The sequence below is a fragment of the Carcharhinus amblyrhynchos genome, chromosome 4 (assembly GCF_965287045.1).
Source record: "Carcharhinus amblyrhynchos chromosome 4, sCarAmb.v2.hapA, whole genome shotgun sequence".
NCBI classification, from domain to species: Eukaryota; Metazoa; Chordata; class Chondrichthyes; order Carcharhiniformes; family Carcharhinidae; genus Carcharhinus; species Carcharhinus amblyrhynchos.
This window is the reverse complement of record NC_137327.1, coordinates 32876419-32897089: the sequence shown is the minus strand read 5'-3', so window position 1 is coordinate 32897089 and position 20671 is coordinate 32876419. Positions and strand designations below refer to the sequence as shown.

The 20671-nt window shown below is 43.9% G+C and overlaps 1 protein-coding gene across 2 annotated transcripts in view; it reads right to left on the bottom strand.

The window, feature by feature from the left end:
• orc6 (origin recognition complex, subunit 6) overlaps window positions 1-20671 on the bottom strand; it is a 35913-nt gene that overhangs the window by 11063 nt on the left and 4179 nt on the right. For both annotated transcript variants that reach the window (XM_080188101.1, XM_080188100.1), the window contains exons 2-3: window positions 17279-17408; window positions 14459-14622 (exon numbers count right to left, since the gene is read on the bottom strand). In XM_080188101.1, the coding sequence (XP_080044227.1) occupies window positions 14459-14622; window positions 17279-17408 (294 nt within the window). The remainder of the gene's footprint in view (window positions 1-14458; window positions 14623-17278; window positions 17409-20671) is intronic.

The window sequence follows — 20671 nt, the reverse complement described above, 5'->3', positions numbered from 1 at the left end:
TTGATGAATAGAATTATACAGTTCCGAGCTGCTAACACAGATGCAAGGCAGACATAAGGGATTTCTCAGGGTCAGATGTGTCTCAAGTGGGTTCAAGTCAGTGGGAGTTATTCTCCCATCTCACTGTCCAGCATCCTGTATCGCTGGGCAACAGAAAGGAAGTAATGGCAGTAATTAATGAGAAATGAAATCCCATGATGAGGTCAAGATGTGTATTGTTATTGGCTGGAGTTAACAACAGGATGATTATTAACTGATTTGTATTAACATTTACTGGATTATGACCAATGGAAAGGTGGGAGAAATGATTTTGTAAATGTATAATTACCCTTGCAGAGGCTTTGTATCTCAGAGTGATATTGGGTGGCCTGCATCCTCTACCTGCAGTGCTGGACTACTTTATACCATTCGATTGTTTGGTTAATAAAGCCACGTTGTAAAATCAGTAGTGTGCTTCATGAGCCTTTGTATTGGTTTAACTTTAGCAATATATAGCCTTGAGAAAAAACCCCCATCAACAGTATCATTTCAATGTAATCATGGCATATGGAATTAAGAAGAATTCATTTCCTTTTTATCCAAACTCCATTTGGTTAGAGAGGGGGAAAGCAAAATGGTTAAAAGAAAGATTTTAGACTGGGAAGGTGTGGTGAGTGATGTCCCACAAAATGTCTCAAGTTGGGATGTTTATTCACTTAAAACATAAATGAACTGAACATAAGAACTGAAGGAACAATGTTGAAATTTGTGGGTGACATGAACTTGGGGTAATATAGGCATTTACAAAAAAGATCGTGACACACATTTTCCTTCATTGAACCGTATGGCACCACTTACACATTAAGCAAGAGTAGGAAAAGAAACATACCTTAAATGGCCAGATTTAAATGGAATTGAGCAACACTAAAATTAATAACATAAAAGATTTACTAAGGACGAGTGGATAGTTGTGAACAGGATCACGAAGCAGGCTCTATAACAATGGAGACAGTTAAGGCATCATCTAATGGAACTCCCCAAGATTATGAAGAGATTATATAGTGGAATCAGACAAGAGGGCAAAAATCTATCATAAAAATGGGGCACTTTTTTTTATTAGTTCATGACGGCAAATTCATGTAAAAACTGGACTAAATCCTGCTTTTTTTTAGCTGGAGTTTTAAAATGAATCTCCTATATTCTGTGCACTTCAGAGTATCTCAGTGTTAATCATGCTAAAAATCAGAGAACGGGCCTATTCCCACTGAACAGGCTGGCAGTAGAATGCTGAGTGGGCCACTGCGCATGCGCCGATAACGGCGCACGTGCAGTGACCCTGCACTGCCAACCTCCCAACTGCTGGCCAGCCCTGCAATTCATTTTAAACTGCCGAAAAAAAGTGGGGTTTACTCCAGTTTTCATGTGATTTCACCCTCGTGAGCTAATATTAAAAAACTGCTCTATTTTTATGATAGATTTATGCTTTCTTGTCTTATTCCACTATATAATCTCTTCATAATCTTGGGGAGTTCCATTCGATGATGCCTGCATTGCCAGCCCCCCATCACCACCAATGGCCCAATCGCTGGCTCCCCAAACATGCCCAGGCCAGTCTCAACACCCTCCCACCTTAATGGCTAGCCATGATCATGGCCTCCCTGCCTCTGTCATTCAGCCTGAGTGCAGAGTGGCAGCAGGAACCACGCCCGCCCCCCCCACCCCCAAAGGCCCTGCCCCCATTAGGCCCCACACTTGGCACAACTCGATGCCCAGTGTCAATGCCAAGATTTCCCCTGGGCAGTGCCGGGGGCCCCAGCTGGCACTGCCAAGGTGGCAATGCTCAGGAGCACCCCCCAGTGCCCAACCCTCTGGGGGGCATCAATTGCCCCTTCACTCCAGTGGGGTTGGGCTGCCAGCTGCCTGCAAATGGGGAACAATACTAAACACCACTGGAGTGAAACACTCCTGGCGGGGTAGGGGGAGGGGAGGGGTGCGAGGCTCGTAGGCCCAGAGATTTCAGTCCCGAGCCCATTAATGAAATGTAAAATAGATTTAAATTAACATTAACATAATTTCTTCAGCTACCGTACCGATTTCTGGTATGGAGCTGAAAGTGCTGGAATACAGCTGTCTGAGACACGCAGAGGCCATGACACCCAGCAGTCAGCCTGCTAAATGACCTCTGCTTCTCTCAGGGCCCACTTTACAAAAGCAGTGCAGTGGGATGGGAGAATTGCCCTTCATATCTTTTCACAATCATTGATTATTTTTGAAATATGGTGAGTTACTTTATAATTATATGCAGTCACCAATTTATTTATAATGTTCCATGAAAAAGAGCAAAAGAGAATAAATAATATTAGCAAATGGATAAATGTTGGCTGAGACACCAGAAAAAGATTGCCTTGGCTTCCTCAGGTGATGCCCTAGAATCTTTTATGCCACCTCACTAGAGAAATGAGATTTTGCTTGAATGTCTCATCTGAATGACAATAGCTCAGACAAACGAAATGTCCCCCAACACTGCAATGAAACATAAGCATTTATTACATGTTCAAGTCCTGCATCAAGTTATCAAGCCACAGGGCTGCGACCACTGAGACAAAGACTTAAGGGGGACAACTGAAAAGAATTATACTGCCTGGCTAAAATGTGGAATTTGTTGCCAAAACTATTGTTGAAATAATCTGTTAATTCTTTAAAGATCTGACTACACTAACCCCATTTTCATGCACTTGGCCCGTAGCCCTGGAGGTTATGGCAGTGCAATTGAATACTTAAATATCTCTTAAAAGTTACAAGACTTTTTGATTCAACCACCCCTTCAGGCAGTGAATTCCAGATTCTGACCATCTTCTGAATGGAAAGATTTCTCCTCGACTCTCCTCTTAAACCTATAACCCTTGGTTATTTACCCCTTTACTAATCGAGAAAGTGCCAGGAGTAATCTGCTCATAGACACTCAGTTTAGGTTCCACCAAGGTCACTCAGCTCCTGACCTTGGTTCAAGATGGACAAGAGAATTGATGCCAGAGGTGGGGCGTGAGTGACTGCCCTTGACATCAAGACAGCATTTCACAGAAGGTAGCATCAAGGAACCCTAGCAAAACTGGGATCAATGGAAATCAGCAGGAAACCCTCCACTGGTTGGATCATACCTGGCGCAAAGGAAGATAGTCATGGTAGTTGGGAAGTCAGAAGTCAAGAAAAGGAGGATCGAACCAACGCCCTTTGACATGTTATTTATTACCACTGCTGAATATACCACCATCAACATATAAAGGATTACCATTAACCAGAGACTGAACTGGACTAGATAAACAAAATACTGTGGCTACCAGAGCAGTCAAAGGCTAGGAATCCTACAGTGAATAAGTCATCTCATGACTCGCCATACCTGGTCCCCCATCCACAAGGCACACAAGGAGTGTAATGAATACTCTCCACTTGTCTGCATGAGTGCAGTTCCAACAACACTCAAGAAGCTTGACACCATCCAGGACAAAGCAGCCTGCTTGATTGTTATCCCTTCCACAAACATTCAATCACTCCACCACATGCAAACAGTGGCATGCACTGCAGGAACTCACCCATGTTGCTTAGGCAGCACCTTCCAAACCCATGACCACTATCTAGAAGGACAATAGCAGCAAAAACTGGGAACACCTGGAGGTTCCCTTTCAAGTCATTCACCATCCTGATTTGGAAATATATTGTCATTCCTTCATTGTCACTGGGTCAACATCCTGGAATTCCTTCTCTAACAGCACTCTGGGCGTACCTATAACTCAAGGACTGAAGGAGTTCAAGAAGACAGCTCACCACTACCTTTTGAAGGGCAACTAAGGATGGGTAAAAAATGCTGGCCGAGTCAGCGACAGCCAAATCCTGTAAATGAAAAAAACTCACCGACTTGCTCGGTGCGAGACCTGCCAGTTTCTTTGAAAACTGTTACTCTCAAATGTAACACTGAAATGTGTAGATCAGGGGGACTAGTGAGGGTTAATTCAAAGGGTTAGGGGAGTAGGGCCTGGGTGGTATTGTGGTTGGTGCAAACTCAATGCGTCAAATGGCCTCCTTCTGTACTGTAGGATTCTATAATTCTATGAGTATCACTGCATGTGCTGACAAAGTGGTCTATGAATTCTGTAGGCTGTTGTCGACATGACATGAACACTAATCAGGTTAGGCTTCCATATTCACCGACCATTGGAATCAGGCTTCCAATAGTAGTCAAATTTCTGGGGAATCCGTTAGCAATTCTTCTGTTAATTCTGATATGTCAACATGTGCAGATCTTCATTCCTAAATGCAAGGCAAACTTTTATGACTTGCTTGTCTGGTTCAAACTTGCCTGAATCAAGAAACCATAGCTCTGTATGCTGTTTAAACATTTTGAATTTGAATTGTAGGTTCACACCTGGTAACACACCTTTCCCAACTGAGCTAACCTGATGCTGGTCCTCTCGATGCACTGTCCACTCATGGAACTGAGTGGTGATGCACTGCAATCTCATCATGAGGGGTCCATCTGCTTACCAACTCCCGTGAGCTTGGCGCTTGTCACTCCAAAGTTGTGCTCAACTATTTTCAACATTCTCCAATGCTGAGACTTCATTGTGGTCTGATAAGGCTAGTCCTCATGTATTTAATCTCGTTGCCATCTGTCTTACCACCACTGATCACCATGTCATGTGACTATAAGGACATACTATCTTATTTACTGTATAAGACATAGGGCACTGACTGCTCATAAGGGACTGGGTAAACACATTGTGGATTCATTTAAATGAACAGTTATACATCGATATAAAGCTTGAAAGCATTAGTGCAGTGTGCTCTGCTCAAAGCCAAAGTAAAACCAAGACTAGATAACATAATACATTTCCCTTCTAATGCTGTTGTGTTTATACCCCTTAAAAAGCATATTACAACACTTACCACTGGGTGAGCACCCCCCCACCACACCCACCCCGATCTTACCAAGTCCTGGAATGGGCTATCCAAGTTAGTGCCAGCAGGGAGTTGGAGATGAAGAAGACAAGATGAAGGCATGTAAAATCGCCCGGCTCCAATGCACCCTTCTCTGATGAGCTCAGTGCATTCTACGCCCATTTTGAGCAAGAGGTCAGTGAGAGCATGCCCTCCCCCCCAAAAGCCCTGGATGAACCTGTATCTGGAGTCACCACTGCGAATGTCAGAGCAGCTTTCTCAAAGGTCAACCCACGGACAGCAACTGGCCTGGATGCGGTACCCGGACGAGCACTCAGACCCTGCATGGATCAGCTGGCAAGGGTATTCACAGACATCTTCAACCTCTCTTTACAACAATCTGAGGTCCCTATCTGCTTCATCCCGGTGTCTAAGAGAAACCAAGCAGCATGCCTCAATGACTATCGGCTGATGGCTCTGGCATCCATCATTATGAAGTGCTTCGAAAGGCTAGTCATGGCACTAATCAGTTCCAGCTTCCCAGACTACTTGGATCCACTACAGTTTGCCTACCGCCGCAACAGGTCCACAGCAAGCACCATTTCCCTGGCCTGTACTCACCTGGATCACCCAGATAACAAGGACACCTATGTCAGGCTCCTATTTACTGACTGTAGCTCAGCCTTCAACACTACTATTCCTACGAAACTCATCTCCAAATTCCGTGGCTTGGGCCTTTGCACCTCCCTCTGCGAATGGATCCTGAACTTCCTAACTCACAGTCCACAATCAGTAAAGACAGACAACAACTCCTCCACAATCATCCTCAACACCGGTGCCCCACAAGGCTGTGTTCTCAGCCCGCTACTATACTCCTTATACACTTTCAACTGTATAGCCAAATTCCCCTCCAATTCGATTTTCAAGTTTGCTGACGACACCACCGTAGTGGGTCAGATCTCAAACAATGATGAGACAGAGTACAGGAATGAGATAGACAATCTGGTGAATCATGCGGCAACAATAATCTCGCCCTCAATGTCAACAAAACGAAGGAGATTATCTTCGACTTTACGAAGTGTAAAGGAGAACATGCCCCTGTCTACATCAATGGGGACGAAGTAGAAAGGGTCGAGAGATTCAAGTTTTTAGGTGTCCAGATCACCAACAATCTGTCAAGAGGTCAGTGAGAGCATGCCCTCCACCCTGAAAGCCCTGGATGAACCTGTATCTGGAGTCACCACTGTGGATGTCAGAGCAGATTTCTCGAAGGTCAACCCACAGAGAGCGACTGGCCCGGATGTGGTACCCAGACGAGCACTCAGACCCTACACAGATCAGCTGGCAAGGGTATTCACAGACATCTTCAACCTCTCTTTACAACAATCTGAGGTCCCTATCTGCTTCAAGAAGACGACCATCACCCCGGTATCTAAGAAAAACCAAGCAGTATGCCTCAATGACTATCGGCTGATGGCTCTGGCATCCATCATTATGAAGTCCGTCCCGGTCCCCCCATGCCAACACTATAGTTAAAAAAGCCCACCAACGCCTCTACTTTCTCAGAAGATAAGGAAATTTGGCATGTCAGCTACAATTCTCACCAACCTTTTCAGATGCATTTCAGAAAGCATTCCTTCTGGTTGTTTCACAGCTTGCTATGGCTCCTGCCCTTCCCGAGACAGCAAGGAACTACAAAAGGTTGTGAATGTAACCCAATCCACCACGCAAACCAGCCTCCCAACCATTGACTCTGTCTACACTTCCCGCTGCCTTGGCAAAGCAGCCAGCGTAACTAAGGATCCTGAACATTCTCTCTTCCACCTTCTACCTTCGGGAAAATCTGAGGTCATGTACCAACCAACTGAAGAACAGCTTCTTAAGAACATAAGATGCTGCTCTCAGAATTTTGAATGGACTTACCTTGCATTAGGTTGATCTTTCCCTACACCCTAGTTATGACGGTAACACTACATTCTGCGCTCTCTCATTTCCTTCTCTACGAATGGTATGTTTTGTCTGTATAGCGTGCAAGAAAAATATTTTTCACTGTATGTTAATACACATGACAATAATAAGTCAAATCAAAACAAGAAAGCGCCATTTTAAAAAGGGAGTTTGCAGCCTTCATACCAGTTGCATAGAGAAAATTGTCGAGAAGTGCAGTGGAAAGTAGTGAGTCGGACAATGTTTGGAGTGCAAGGAAGGGTGCTCCACACAGGCAGTACAGGAGACAGGCACTATTCCCAGAAATGGGAGGAAAAGGAAACCAGTCAGCTTCACAAAAAGGCCTGGCTGAGGTGTCCGAACAATTGAGCAGCTACGGTACCACAGGCGCAAATTTTGGACGCAGTGTTGGAAGGATTTCAATGACTCATTTAGGGGTGGGCAAGGCAAGGGGCATACACAATGGCACGATAAAACATGGATGAACATGCAACAGGCCTCCCCTACAGTGGTGCAATGGTGACCTTGACTGGGGCAAACTTATAAGCAGAGTATTGGCAGCATTGTGGTGTTTCAGTAAAAAGCTCATAATGCAAGCATATGGAGATAAAGAGTGGTGGGATAACCTTTCTTGTTATGGTAACATAGACAGAGGAGGCAACATTAAAGACTGATAACAGACCATACTCCTGCAAAGAGTGAGGCAGGTATGGACCCCAGGGAGAATGAGATATGATTGCAGCAAATGCAAATCCTTCTCATTTGTCATTTCTATGTGGCCTCGCAGCCCATTATATCCATATCAAGCTCAAATGCACCTACAGCCAGGATGAAGTGATTGCAAAGGAATGTCATTAACAGCGATTGCATTTCCTGCAGAGCCTTAGGTAGAGGTGGCATTGTAGAGGTCATCGATGCCAGCAAGAAGCTGAGGAAATGACAACACCTGAGGATGCAATGCCATATTAATCCACTGCATTCTTCACTCTCGCCGATACTGTCATAATCTCTGAGGCATGAAGCTTGATTAGAAAGTAGGGCACCAGCTGGTGAGCACAGCACATCCATGTAGAAGGTGACATAAGCATGACAACTGTGCCCAGTCTCCGTCAAAGGAGTAAGGGCAGGACCAGCAATGCGCAGCTCCATGCAGATGCTGAGCCACAGCGATCACGAGTGAAGCGAGTGCTTATAAATCAGCGAAGGAAAATGTGTGCGCATCTTTCAGGGTTCCCAGAGCGTGTGCAGGATGTAGGAGTCCATCCTAAGTAGTGTCAAGTCTCTGGCTTATGAACGTATTGTCTCCTCCATTAACACAGTGGCAACCTTCACGAAAAGATACATATCCAGGTTACAGAGTATGTGTAGAAGCCATGCAATGGCCTCCAAATTATCACAACCTTGAGTGCATTGAGCAATGGGCAAGTATTATGGCTCAGATGTATGGACCTGTTGCCAGGTGGCCAAGAGCAAAGCAAAGGTGAGCCAAGAAAATGTTGTGGAGCAGTTGGCTGAAGGCAAGGGGAGGCCCTGCTCAAGGTGTCCTGGATTTGACAGAGGCCTTTTGGTCCCTCTGCTGCTTCCTGCAAAGATAGGGGTGACACAATGATTAGCACTGTTGCCTCACAGAGCCAGGGCGCCGGGGTCGATTCTGGCCTCAGGTGACTGTCTGTGTGGAGCTTGCATGTTTTCCCCGTATTTGCGTGGGTTTCATCTGGGTGCTCTGGTTTTCTCCTACACTACAAACATGGGCAGGTTAGATTGAGTGGCCATGCTAAATTGATCCTTAGTGTCAGGGGTACTAGCAGGGTAAATGCATGGGTTATGGGGATAGGACCTGGGTGGAATTGTTGTCAGTGCAAGATCAATGGACCAAATGGCCTCCTCCTGCTTTGTAGGGATTCTATTCTATTCCATGACAGAGGCTTTCACTGCACAAATATAGGTGGTGTAGTCTGTATAATCCAGAGATCTTCTTTCATAGCCAACTATTGCACCAACACAGCAAGGCCAACAGACTGCCCCCACATCACTAACCGGCACAGAGGGGGTCACAACATAGCAGCACTTGAAACTTAAGGCTTGAACTCGTGTACCGGCACAATGGATATTGCAGTTTTGTCTTTATTTCATATATGGTGTTATGTGCTTTATTATGTACTCAAATTTATGTTTGATGCCATACATTAAACCCCAGTCACCCCAGGGAAATTTGAATGGTGACATGAAAATGTTGGTAGAGCAAACTCAAAATATTCTCCCACTATTTTCCTGCTATTCTCAACAATGTCTCCACAGGGCTGGGAAAATTCAGCCTTTGCATCTGTGTTCATGATAGAACACACAGAAATGGTGGATGCATTAGTTTTGATCTTCCAGAAAATTCTCTAGATTCTAGAATAGTCCCCATGGATTGCAAATTAACAGGGAATCACAAACCAGTTAGCCTAATATCAGTAGTAAACAAAATGGTAGTTACCATTGTTAGGGACAGAACAGGACACTTATATGTAACTGGGTAAGGATCTGTGTTTGCATCTTCATTATTTCTAATCTATATCAATAACTTAGATGACACTGCCTAGCACAATATGTACAAATTTACTGAATACAAAGGTAGATGAGAAAGTATGCTATTTGGGGGATGCTTGAAGGCTGCAAAAGGTTTGGATAGGTTAAATGAATGAGCAAGTATTTATCAGATAAATATGTGAAGTTACCTATTTTGTATGAAGTAGAAAAACAGAACTTTTAAAAAATGTTGTGAGATTAGGAAATATTATTCAGAGGCATTGTAATGTCCTTGCACACAAATCGCACAAGGTTGACATGAAGGCACAGCAAGCTATTAGGAAAGTAATTTGGAATGTCAGCCTTTATTACAAAGGGGTTGGAATGAAATAGTAAAGAGGCTTTATTACAATTATGTGGGGTTTTAGCAAGACAATAGTGTACAGTTTTGACCTCCTTACCCAGGGGAATATATACTTGCCTTGGAGGGAGTGCAATTACTCACTAGATTGAATTCTAAAAGGAAGAGACTGTTTTAAGAGAAGTGGTTGAATAGACTAGGATTATATTCCCGGGAATTTAGAAGAATGGAAGGTGATCTCATTAAAAAAGATTAAGGAGCTTCATAGATGCTAAGGCTAAGGTTTCACTAGCTGGTGAATCTAAAACTAGCCTTAGAATAAGTGATCAGCTACAGAGTAGAAAGATATGACTTCAATTTTCCAAGCAATCTTTAATTGCAACAAACATACATTAAGTAAAACTTATGAATTAAGTTTCATCTAACCATCATGGAATCTCCAGCCTCCATTTCCAACGTTCAGATGGATTAAAAAACTGGGAGTAGGCTGTCATATTTATCTTCAGGATTGGAATCTCTGAGCTACAGAACTATTCATCAGTGACTTTCCAAGCACAGTGCACTCTCCTCAAAAACCTATTTAAGCTATTCTTAAGCATAAGAAACATAAGAAATAGGAGCAGGAGTAGGCCATCCAGCCCTTCGAGCCTGCCCCGCCATTCAATAAGATCATGGCTGATCTGTCGTGGCTCAGTTCCACATTCCCGCCTCCTCCCCATAACCCTTAGTCCCCTTGCCTATCAAAAACCTATCTACCCGTGTCTTAAATATATTTAGCAAGGCAGCCTCCACCACTTCAACGGGCAGAGAATTCCAGAGATTCACCACCCTTTGAGTGAAGAAGTTCCTCCTCAACTCCGTTCCAAACTGCCCCACCCTTATCTTGAGGCTGTGCCCCCTAGTCCTACTGTCCTTTCTGAGCGGGAAGAGCCTTTCCACCTCTATCCTATCCATCCCATTCATCATCTTATATGTCTCAATGAGATCTCCCCTCATTCTTCTAAACTCTAACGAGTACAAGCCTAGTTTATTCAGCCTCTCCTCATAGTTCAACCTCCTCAACTCTGGTATCAGCCTAGTAAACCTCCTCTGCACTCCCTCCAAGGCCAAAATATCCTTGCGTAAGTGCGGCGACCAAAACTGCACACAGTACTCCAGCTGCGGCCTCACCAGTGCCCTGTACAGCTGCAGCAAGACCTCCCCACTTTTATATTCAATCCCCCTCGCTATGAAGGCCAGCATCCCATTCGCCTTCCTGACCACCTGCTGCACCTGCAGGCTGGGTTTTTGCGACTCATGCACAAGGACCCCGAGGTCCCTCTGCACCATAGCATGCTGCAGTTTTTCGCCACGTAAGTAATAGTTCTTCCTACCATTACTCCTACCAAAGTGGACAACTTCACACTTGCCAACACTAAATTCCATTTGCCAGTTCCTGGCCCATTCGCCCAGCCTATCTAGATCCCTGTGCAGACTTTCCACACCCTCCGCACAATTTGCCGTTCCACCGATCTTGGTGTCATCAGCAAATTTCGACACCATACACTCGGTTCCCTCCTCCAGATCATCTATATAAATGGTAAATAGCTGAGGCCCCAGCACTGATCCCTGGGGCACTCCACTAGTCACCAACCGCCAATCTGAATAGCACCCATTGACCCCCACTCTCTGCCTCCTATTTGACAGCCAATCCCCTATCCACGCTAACACCCTACCCGCAACTCCATGCCCCCTAACCTTCTGTAACAACCTCTTGCGCGGCACCTTATCAAACGCCTTCTGAAAATCAAGAAACACATCTACCGGCTCTCCTCTATCCACCGCCCTAGACACATCCTCATAGAACTCCAATAAATTCGTCAGACACGACTTCCCCTTAACAAAACCATGCTGTGTCTGCTCTATCAAACAATTCTCCTCAAGATGCCTCGCTATTTTCTCCTTGATTACGGATTTGAGCATTTTACCTACAACAGACGTTAAACTAACTGGCCTATAATTCCCTGCCTTTTGCCTGCTACCCTTCTTAAGCAACAGTGTAACATGAGCCGTTTTCCAATCTTCCGGCACTTCCCCGGAATCCAGCGACGTTTGGAAAATAATCATCAAGGCATCCACTATCACCTCCGCCATTTCTTTCAGAACCCTTGGATGCATTCCATCCGGTCCTGGGGACTTGTCCACAATCAGTCCCTCCAGTCTGTCAAGCACTGCCTCTCTAGTAACAACAATGTCATTCAGGCCCTCCACTCCTACCATCTTTCCATCACTAACACCCAGAAAACTATTCACGTCCTCCTCCGTGAAGACCGAAACAGAAAAGTTATTCAAGGCCTCAGCCATTTCCCCACCCCCTACCATTAACTCCCCCCTCTCATTCTCTAAGGGTCCAACGTTCACCCTAGTCAGCCTCTTCCTTTTTATATATTTATAAAAACTCTTACTATCCTTTTTTATATTGAGCGCTAGCCCAGCTTCATAGTTTATCCTACCTTTCTTTATCAACTTCTTCGTCATTCTTTGTTGATATTTAAACCTCTCCCATTCCTCTTCTCGCCCACTACTCTTAGCTACTCTAAACGCATCCGCTTTTAATTTAATACTCTCCTTTACCTCCTTCATTATCCACGGCTGATTATCTCTCCTCCTACGATCCTTTTTAACCATCGGAATAAATTTCTGCTGAGCACCAAGAAAGATCTCCTTAAAGATCCTCCACTGTTCCTCAGCAGACTTACCTTCCAACGTGCTCCCCCAATCAACATTCGCCAATTCCTCTCTCATCCTATCGTACTCCCCTCTGTTCAAACAAAGGACACAGGTCTGGGAACCCACTTTCTCCTCCTCCATCTGCACCAGAAACTCCACCATACAATGATCACTCTTCCCAAGAGGATCCTTCACCACAAGGTCCCTAATACTACCCGCCTCATTACATGACACCAGATCCAAGATAGCTCACTCCCTCGTCGGCTCCAACACACACTGTTCAAGGAAACTATCCCGGCAGCATTCCAAGAACTCTTCCTCGAGCCCACCGCGTCCAACATGGGTCGACCAATCAATATGTAGATTGAAATCCCCCATAATTATCGCCGTTCCATTCCTGCATGCCGCATTTATTTGCGTGTTAATAGCCGGCCCCACCTCCAGATCATTATTTGGGGGCCTATAGACGACACCCACCAGCGTCCTCCTCCCTTTGCTGCTCCTAATCTCCACCCATAACGATTCCACTTTCTGCTCTTTGGCTCCTATATCTTCCCTTACTACTACCCTGATGCTATCCTTAATCAGCAGAGCTGCGCCCCACCCCCCCTCCTTTTTCCTCCCGCCTATCCTTCCTAAACACTTGATACCCCTGTACATTCAGCTCCCAGTCCCTGTCACCCTGCAGCCACGTCTCTGTAATGGCCACCAGATCATATCCATTTGTGCTGATCTGCGCCACCAGCTCATCCACTTTATTCCGAATGCTTCGTGCATTCAGATAAAGTGCCTTCATCCCAGCCTTCACCCGTGCCCTATTTGCAGGAACACCACCAACCTTACTCACGCACCCTACTCCCTTTATTATCGGGACATCGTTGGCCTCTTCCCGTACCTGTACCCTCTCCTGTACTTTAGGCCCTGTAATTGCACCTACCCTTGCCCCCCCCCCCCCCCCCCCCAAAATTAGTTTAAAGCCCTATCTACAGACCTATCTACACGATTCGCCAGGACTCTGGCCCCAGCACAGTTCAGACCAACCCCATCCCACCTGAACAGGTCCCGCCTACCCCAATACTGATGCCAAAGCCCCATAAATTCAAACCCATTCCTCCCACACCAATCCCTGAGCCACCCATTCACTTCCTTAATCTTATCAACCCTATGCCCGTCTGCATACGGTTCAGGCAGCAATCCAGAGATAACCACCTTGTCGGTTCTACATTTTAATTCCATTCCCAGCTTTTCATACTCCCTCCCCAGATCCTCAGTTTGCATTTTGCGTACGTCGTTGGCACCCACACGTACCACAACGACCAGATTCTCACCCTCCCACTCCAGGTTCCTCTGCAGCCCAGATGCGACATCCTGGACCCGAGCACCAGGCAGACAACACACCCTTCTGTGCTCTTTGTCATTCTGACAAAGGACAGGGTCAATATCCTTAACCACACTATCCCCAATTACCACTACATTCCTTTTCATCTTCTCTTTGTCAATGCTCTGTGTCTGCATCACTGTACCGTGTGCAGTTTGCTCACCAACCTCACAGCCCTCGTTCTCGTCCACACTGGAAGCAAGACCTCAAAACTGTTATGCAGATTGAGACGAAGTAAAATTAAGACAAAGTAAAATTTTTAGTCTTGGTATGAGGGCTTCATGACTTAACAATTCAATATAATTTAGCTTTGGTTCCTGGCTCCTGTGGCTAGGTAAACAATATTAAGTGATTTTTACCCACGTGAAATGAGTAAATAATCTCCGTTATGTTTTCTACCTAAATGGTAACGATTTATTACTTTACACATCAGATGACGATGTGTATTTTCTTCAGAGAAAGTAAGTCAGCAGAGAGAATCTCAGCAAGATTAACTTTAAAGTGACCGAACATATCTTGAGTAGGTATTACTGTATGATTGAAATATCTATATGAAGGAAACACAGTATCAATTAAAAGACCAACAACCAGTTGGTTTCAGGAAACAGTATAAAATGATTTTAAAAGGAAAATACATTTACCTCTGCAGAATCTTGACTGATGTGTCTACTGCCTCTGTGCAGCCATATTGAACTGCCAGGTCATGAATTCCTAGCTGAGAATGCAGACCAAGGATACTCTCCATAGCTTTCAAATGGAGCTGGTAAACCTTCTTTTGCAATCCAGATAATCTTAGAACAAGCTCCTTAAAATAATGTAAAAATTTAAATGACCAAAAGTCATCCTCACAGCCACAGAGGGAAAATTAGACATGCACTTATGTTGTGCTTTTCACTACCACTAGACATTTCAAAGCTGTTTTAGACAATGATATACTCTGAGGTGTAGACACTGTTGCAGTAGGCAACTTATTTGCTCTCAGCAAACTCGCACAAACAAGGCTGTTATAATGACCATAATCTCTTTCTTCAGTGTTGATTGAAGGGTAAATATTAGCCAGGACACCGGGATAACACACCTGTTCTTCTCAGAGATAATACCACGAGATCTTTAATACTCACCATTCGAAAGACAATCATGCACTGGAATGCCAGCCTCAATTTTTGTGCTCCAGTCCTGCAGTAGGACTTGAACCCAGAACTTGGTTTTTTGCCTTTGAATCACAAACACACAGCTCTATGTAATCTACCCACCAAATTTGACAAAAGCAGAATTGGAGGCTAATTTAATTAAAATGATTAGTCATACATTCATTGTAATATCTATGTTGTAAAGTCCCATTTGATTCCATAGCATTGTTCAAAGTGGAGCACAGAAGTTACTCTGATACCCCAGCCAATATTCATTCTTCAACCAACACTCAAAATATCTAATCTGGCCATTTATTTCACTGATGTCTGTGGGAGCTTACTGTGCACAAATTGAATGACAGGGTTCCATTATTATAACAGATGCAACACTTCAAAAGTACTTGCATTAATTTCAGAATGTTTGGGAAGTTCTAAAGTCATGACACTGCTATATAAATGCAGGTCATTATTTTAGTCTCAGGAAGAGGCCAGTTAGCTCAGTTGGGTAGCATGGGTAGAATGCCAACACTATGGGTTTAATTCCTATTCCAGCTGACAGACTTGTGACCTGCCTCATGCTTGATGCAGAATGATGTCTCTCAACCTATGTAAATCAACTGTCTCTCTCTAATAGAGACACTATGAACCCTAATGGACAATGGTTAATTATCCACCGACCTTTTAGTCTCCAGTAAAGCATATTCTTGAGAAATCACAAACAGCAATCTTTCTGTTAATTGCAGAATACTGAAGCATAATCCCAAAATGTCAGATCTGCACAAGGTGCCAAAGTTGGTACCTCAGACATCAGAGGTTTATAGGGTCGGAGAGGTTTAGAGATTGAGATTAGCAAGACCATTGAGGAATTTAAAAATAAGAGGAAGAATTTAAAAATCAAAATATTGTTTTACTAGGAGTCAACGTAGGTCAGTGAGCACAGTGTGGTGGGTGAATAGAGTGAGTTAGGATACAGGAAGCTGAGTTTTGGATGGTTTAATGTTTACGAAAAGAGCAAATTGGAAAGTCAGCCATGAGTGCACTGGGATAGTCAAGTCCAGAAGTAACATATGCAGGTATAAGGGTTTCAGCAACAGGTAAGTTGAGCAGGAGCAGAGGTGGGGCAAAGGTACAGAGGTGGAAAGAACAATCTTACTGATGCTGTGGATATATGTTCAGAAGCTCATCTCAGGGTCAAGTATGACACCAAGCTTGCCATGAGTTCAGCCTCACACAGTTGCCAGGCAGAAGGATAGTCAGGTGACGATTCTCCCATACCGCACCTTTTTTAGCACGGCGGGATGGGAGAATCGCATGTCGGCCATTTGTGCATGCGTTCCCAATGTGCGGGCACCTCCCAGAACCGGATATTTAGCACCCTCTGAACCACACTAGAAACCAGCAGGAACATCAGGTAAGTCATTTTAATTTATTTTACACCATTTCTTAATGTGACTGGTGGACTCAGGACTGAATTCTCTGGGCCTGCTAGCATCTCCCAGCCCATCAGGAGTATTTCACTCCAGCGAGGTTCAGACTAACTCCCCACTTTTGGGGAATTAGCAGGACGACTCTGCTGAAGTGAAGGAGGGGCAAGCAGGGGCCCGGGCTGTGGGGAGGTGGTGCCAGGTGGTCCCAAGGGCATGGGCACTCTGGTAGTGCCAGCCTGTGTCCCCAGCATTGCCCATGCCAAAGGGCACCTTGGCACCACCCACTGGGCATCTGGCAGTGCCATGGGTAGGGCCTGGTGGGGGTCCCGCTACCACTCTGCATGAGTATTGGACGGGGCTGGAGGAATGCCAGTGATCTGGCAGATTAAGGGGATTGGGGCTGCTGGGGATGGGATCGGGATGGGGAGGGGACGGGACGGTCAGGGCTGGCCTGCGATGAGGCTGGCCAGCAAACTGCAGACTGACAAATAGCAGCAACTGCGTATGTGCAGAGGCATGGAACTGTCAGACTCCGGTGTGAATAGGTCCCCCCACCCCTTCCTTCCCGAGCTTTTAATTATGTTCATGATTGTGACCTCTGCATTGCACAGTGTGGGAGATTTTAGTGTGAACTCCCACTGAAAAAAAATTGTGATTTACCAGTTTTCCCAGGAATTCAGCACTTTTGGGAGAATTGTGGCATCAATGTCTAGGTCACAGAGTTTGACAATGGTTTAGGTTATTTCTTTGGAAGATGTTTCTGTTCATACTGGACTGGTTGTCAAAATAGTCTGATGATGTAGGGACATGGAGCAAGGTCACAGTTGTTGTAGTCCAAATCCCTCAATGCACAGCTCCTAATACAATCTGCAATATCCCAACTACTTTATCCTTTTCGGCCTACCTTGTCAAGTGGATGTTTAAGAGAAGCTGCTGCAAGGTCAAGGCACATTACTGCACGGCTGGTTGCTGTCATGTGTGCAGAAAATCCTGTGCATTTCACCTCTGACAGGCGCAAGTATTCTTCCGCTTTCCTGAAACATAAGACAAGGCATCTAAAATATTCCCTTGCACCAGATGGATAAAAGGGCAGCAAAACACCTCATATCAAAGTTTGACACATACCTACTTTTCAAAAGGGAACGTATGCATTTTCGTTCATTATAAAAACAGACAAAGAACTTCAAAGACACTTAAATTTCACTTCACAGGTGTAAAAAACAAAAGCACTTCAGGCTTATAAATGAAATTAAAGCCAATCTTTCAAATTAAAAGGTACACAGCCTAAAACAATTTGTGTTCAACTTCCTGAAAATACAAACACCAAAAGATGCAGCCTATTCAGATTCAGAATGTTACTACACAAGGGGCCATTCAGCCCAGCATGTTTGTGTCTCCTGAGTATTCAAATTTCAGACACAATTTGCTTAATTTTTAAATTTCATGCAACTCAGACAGAAATGTGAATGCATATTTAAACATCTTGTTTAACCAAACAGATTACAGAAGACTGCGCTTTGCAAGTGTATTTATTTATTTTGGGAAAATGGCCTTAAGTGCCCATTAAGTGTTTAGATAACACCTGGCATCATGTAACAAGAAAGCTACAGCATTATCACCCATGAATGGAACACAACTGAAACTCGGTGACAATAGGATATTCACTCAGGTTCCTTCGGCTAAAAAAGGCATGTTCATTAAATTCAATCATATGCAGTACTGAACCTGTTAACATTGTTGTAGGTCTAAGCTGAAGTTGTCCTTGGTTAGGATTGATAGAGGTTGCTGGAGGTAAGGCTGTTGGTAAACTAATTTTTATTAAACATTCTTCTAACTATGCATAGAATAAGGTTTAGGACAAAGCTTCATTTTCTCTCAGCACATTCTGCTGTCACTGATAAACTATTTACATAAGTCACTGCCTCCATGAAGCAACTTATTTCATTATTCTGCATCTCCCTTCAAAGTCTCTGTCTTCATTCCTGGTTCACAAGGTACAATCCCAGTTGATGTTAAATACTGTTCAGACCTAAGCGAAACCTGGCTTGATAGGTAGATCCTAACTTTGTTTTATTTTCGAAATTCATATTCTACAAAGTCCATTCTGATCACAGCATCCCTATTTCACCATATTTACTCTTGATAAAATATTTGCCATGACATGGTCTCTTGCCACAACATGAATGATTTTCAAATTATGTGGTTAGGCTCCAATGAAATAGTCCCAGACTCTTGGCATGAAACTTTGCTAAAAAGGATGGAAGATTGTGGTCCATATAAAGGTATCTGCATAGTTGATAGATAAGTAGATTTCCAAAATGTTTTCCACAGTTGATTATTTCTGCTGGCAAAAATTTAACTTTTGAGAAAACTAACTGACTGACCATTCAAACCCTAGCCCATCCTCCAACATCTATGTCACTGATGTCAACAGCCAGTTTAAATTGCTTAGCATGTTGCTAAAATCAATGTCGTAGTCAGTACAGTTTGAGCAGGCAAAGGCACTCTGACATTCCTTTATCCATTCAAACGTCTTGCCTTTCTTTAAGAAGCTTGTCAGAGGACTACAGTGCTGAGGTTCGGAATGAGCTTCCAATAGAATCCACCGTGCTGATGTACTGCAGAAACTCTTCTTTCATCTTGGGCACTGGAAAATCCAAGAGAAATTTTCCTTCTCCAAGTGCTATTTGGCCTTATCCCAGTGTAGTTCAAATTCATTTTTTGCCAAGTTTATGATCAATTTGGCTTTTCTATGCGATCAAACAATTTGTTCATGCATTGTAAGTATTTCTCTCAGGTTTGGCTAAACACAACAAAATCATCAAGGATCAGTACTGGGACCACAATTGTTTACAATTTATATAAATGATTTGGAGTTGGGGACTAAGTGTAGTGTGTCAAAATTCAAGATGACACTAAGATGGGTGGCAGAGCAAAGCATGCAGAGGATGCTAAAAGTCTACAAAGTGACATATATAGTCTAAGTGAGTGGGTGAGGGTCTGACAGATGGAGTACAATGTTGGTAAATGTGAGGTCATCCATTTTGTTAGGAATAACAGCAAAATGGACTATTATTTAAATGGTAAAAAAAATTGCAGCATGCTGCTGTGAAGAGGGACCTGGGTGTCCTTGTGCAAGAATCTTAAGGAGTTGGTTTGCAGTGCAGCAGGTAATTAAGAAGGCAAATGGGTATGCCCCTAGTTCTAGTTTCACATGCCAGGGAATTCCACAGAATCACAACCCTTTGCTAGAGGGATGGAGTTTAAAAACAGCGAGGTTATGTTGCAGCTGTATAAGGTGCTGGTGAGGCCACACCGGGAGTACTGTGTACAGTTTTGGTCTCCTTACTTGAGAAAGGATATACTGGCACTGGAAAGCATGCAGAGGAGATTCACTAGATTGATTTCAGACTTGAGAAGGTTGGCTTATGAGGAGAGACTGACTAGACTGGGGCTATATTCATTGGAATTCAGAAGAATGAGGGGAAATCTTATAGAAACATATAAGATTATGAAGGAAATTGATAAGATAGAGACATGGAAATTGTTTCCACTGGCATGTGAAACTAGAACTAGGGGGCATACCCTCAAAGTAAGGGAAAGCAGATTTAGGACTGAGTTAAGGAGGAACTTCTTCACACAAAGGGTTGTGAATCTGTGGAATTCCCTGCCCAATGAAGCAGTTGAGGCTACCTCATTGAATGTTTTTAAGGCAAAGACAGATAAATTTTTGAACAGTAAAGGAATTAACGGTTATGGTCAGAGGGTGGGTAAGTGGAGCTGAGTCCACAAAAAGATCAGATATGATCTTGTTGAATGGCGGAGCAGGCTCGAGCAGCCAGATGGCCTACTACCCCTCCTAGTTCTTATCAATATACACCATTCAGTTGCATAATTCTTCAACAATCTTGTTCGTTTGTCTTTGAACTGTTGCTGGTGTATTTATCAATGCCTTTGTGAAATGGAAAAGTCCATCTGGGATTACGAAAGCTTCTTCTGATATAGCAAAAGGACTGATAGTTCTTTTGCTATATCAGTTGATTAAACTCACCCATAACCCTTCAGTAAATCATTTAAAAAAAAACATTACCTGTCCAGTCTTCTCAATATAATCTTCTAATCGGGGAATTGGATATGAATCTCCTTTGTTATCACATTAACTTTGTCATAATCTGGAAAGAACTGCTATGTCCCATTCCAGTTTTAATACCATTACAATAGGCAAACTCAAGTTAGTGTGGCTCGGTTCAATAATATCATTTTCCATTATGAACATGACCTCTTCCCTCACTTGGGC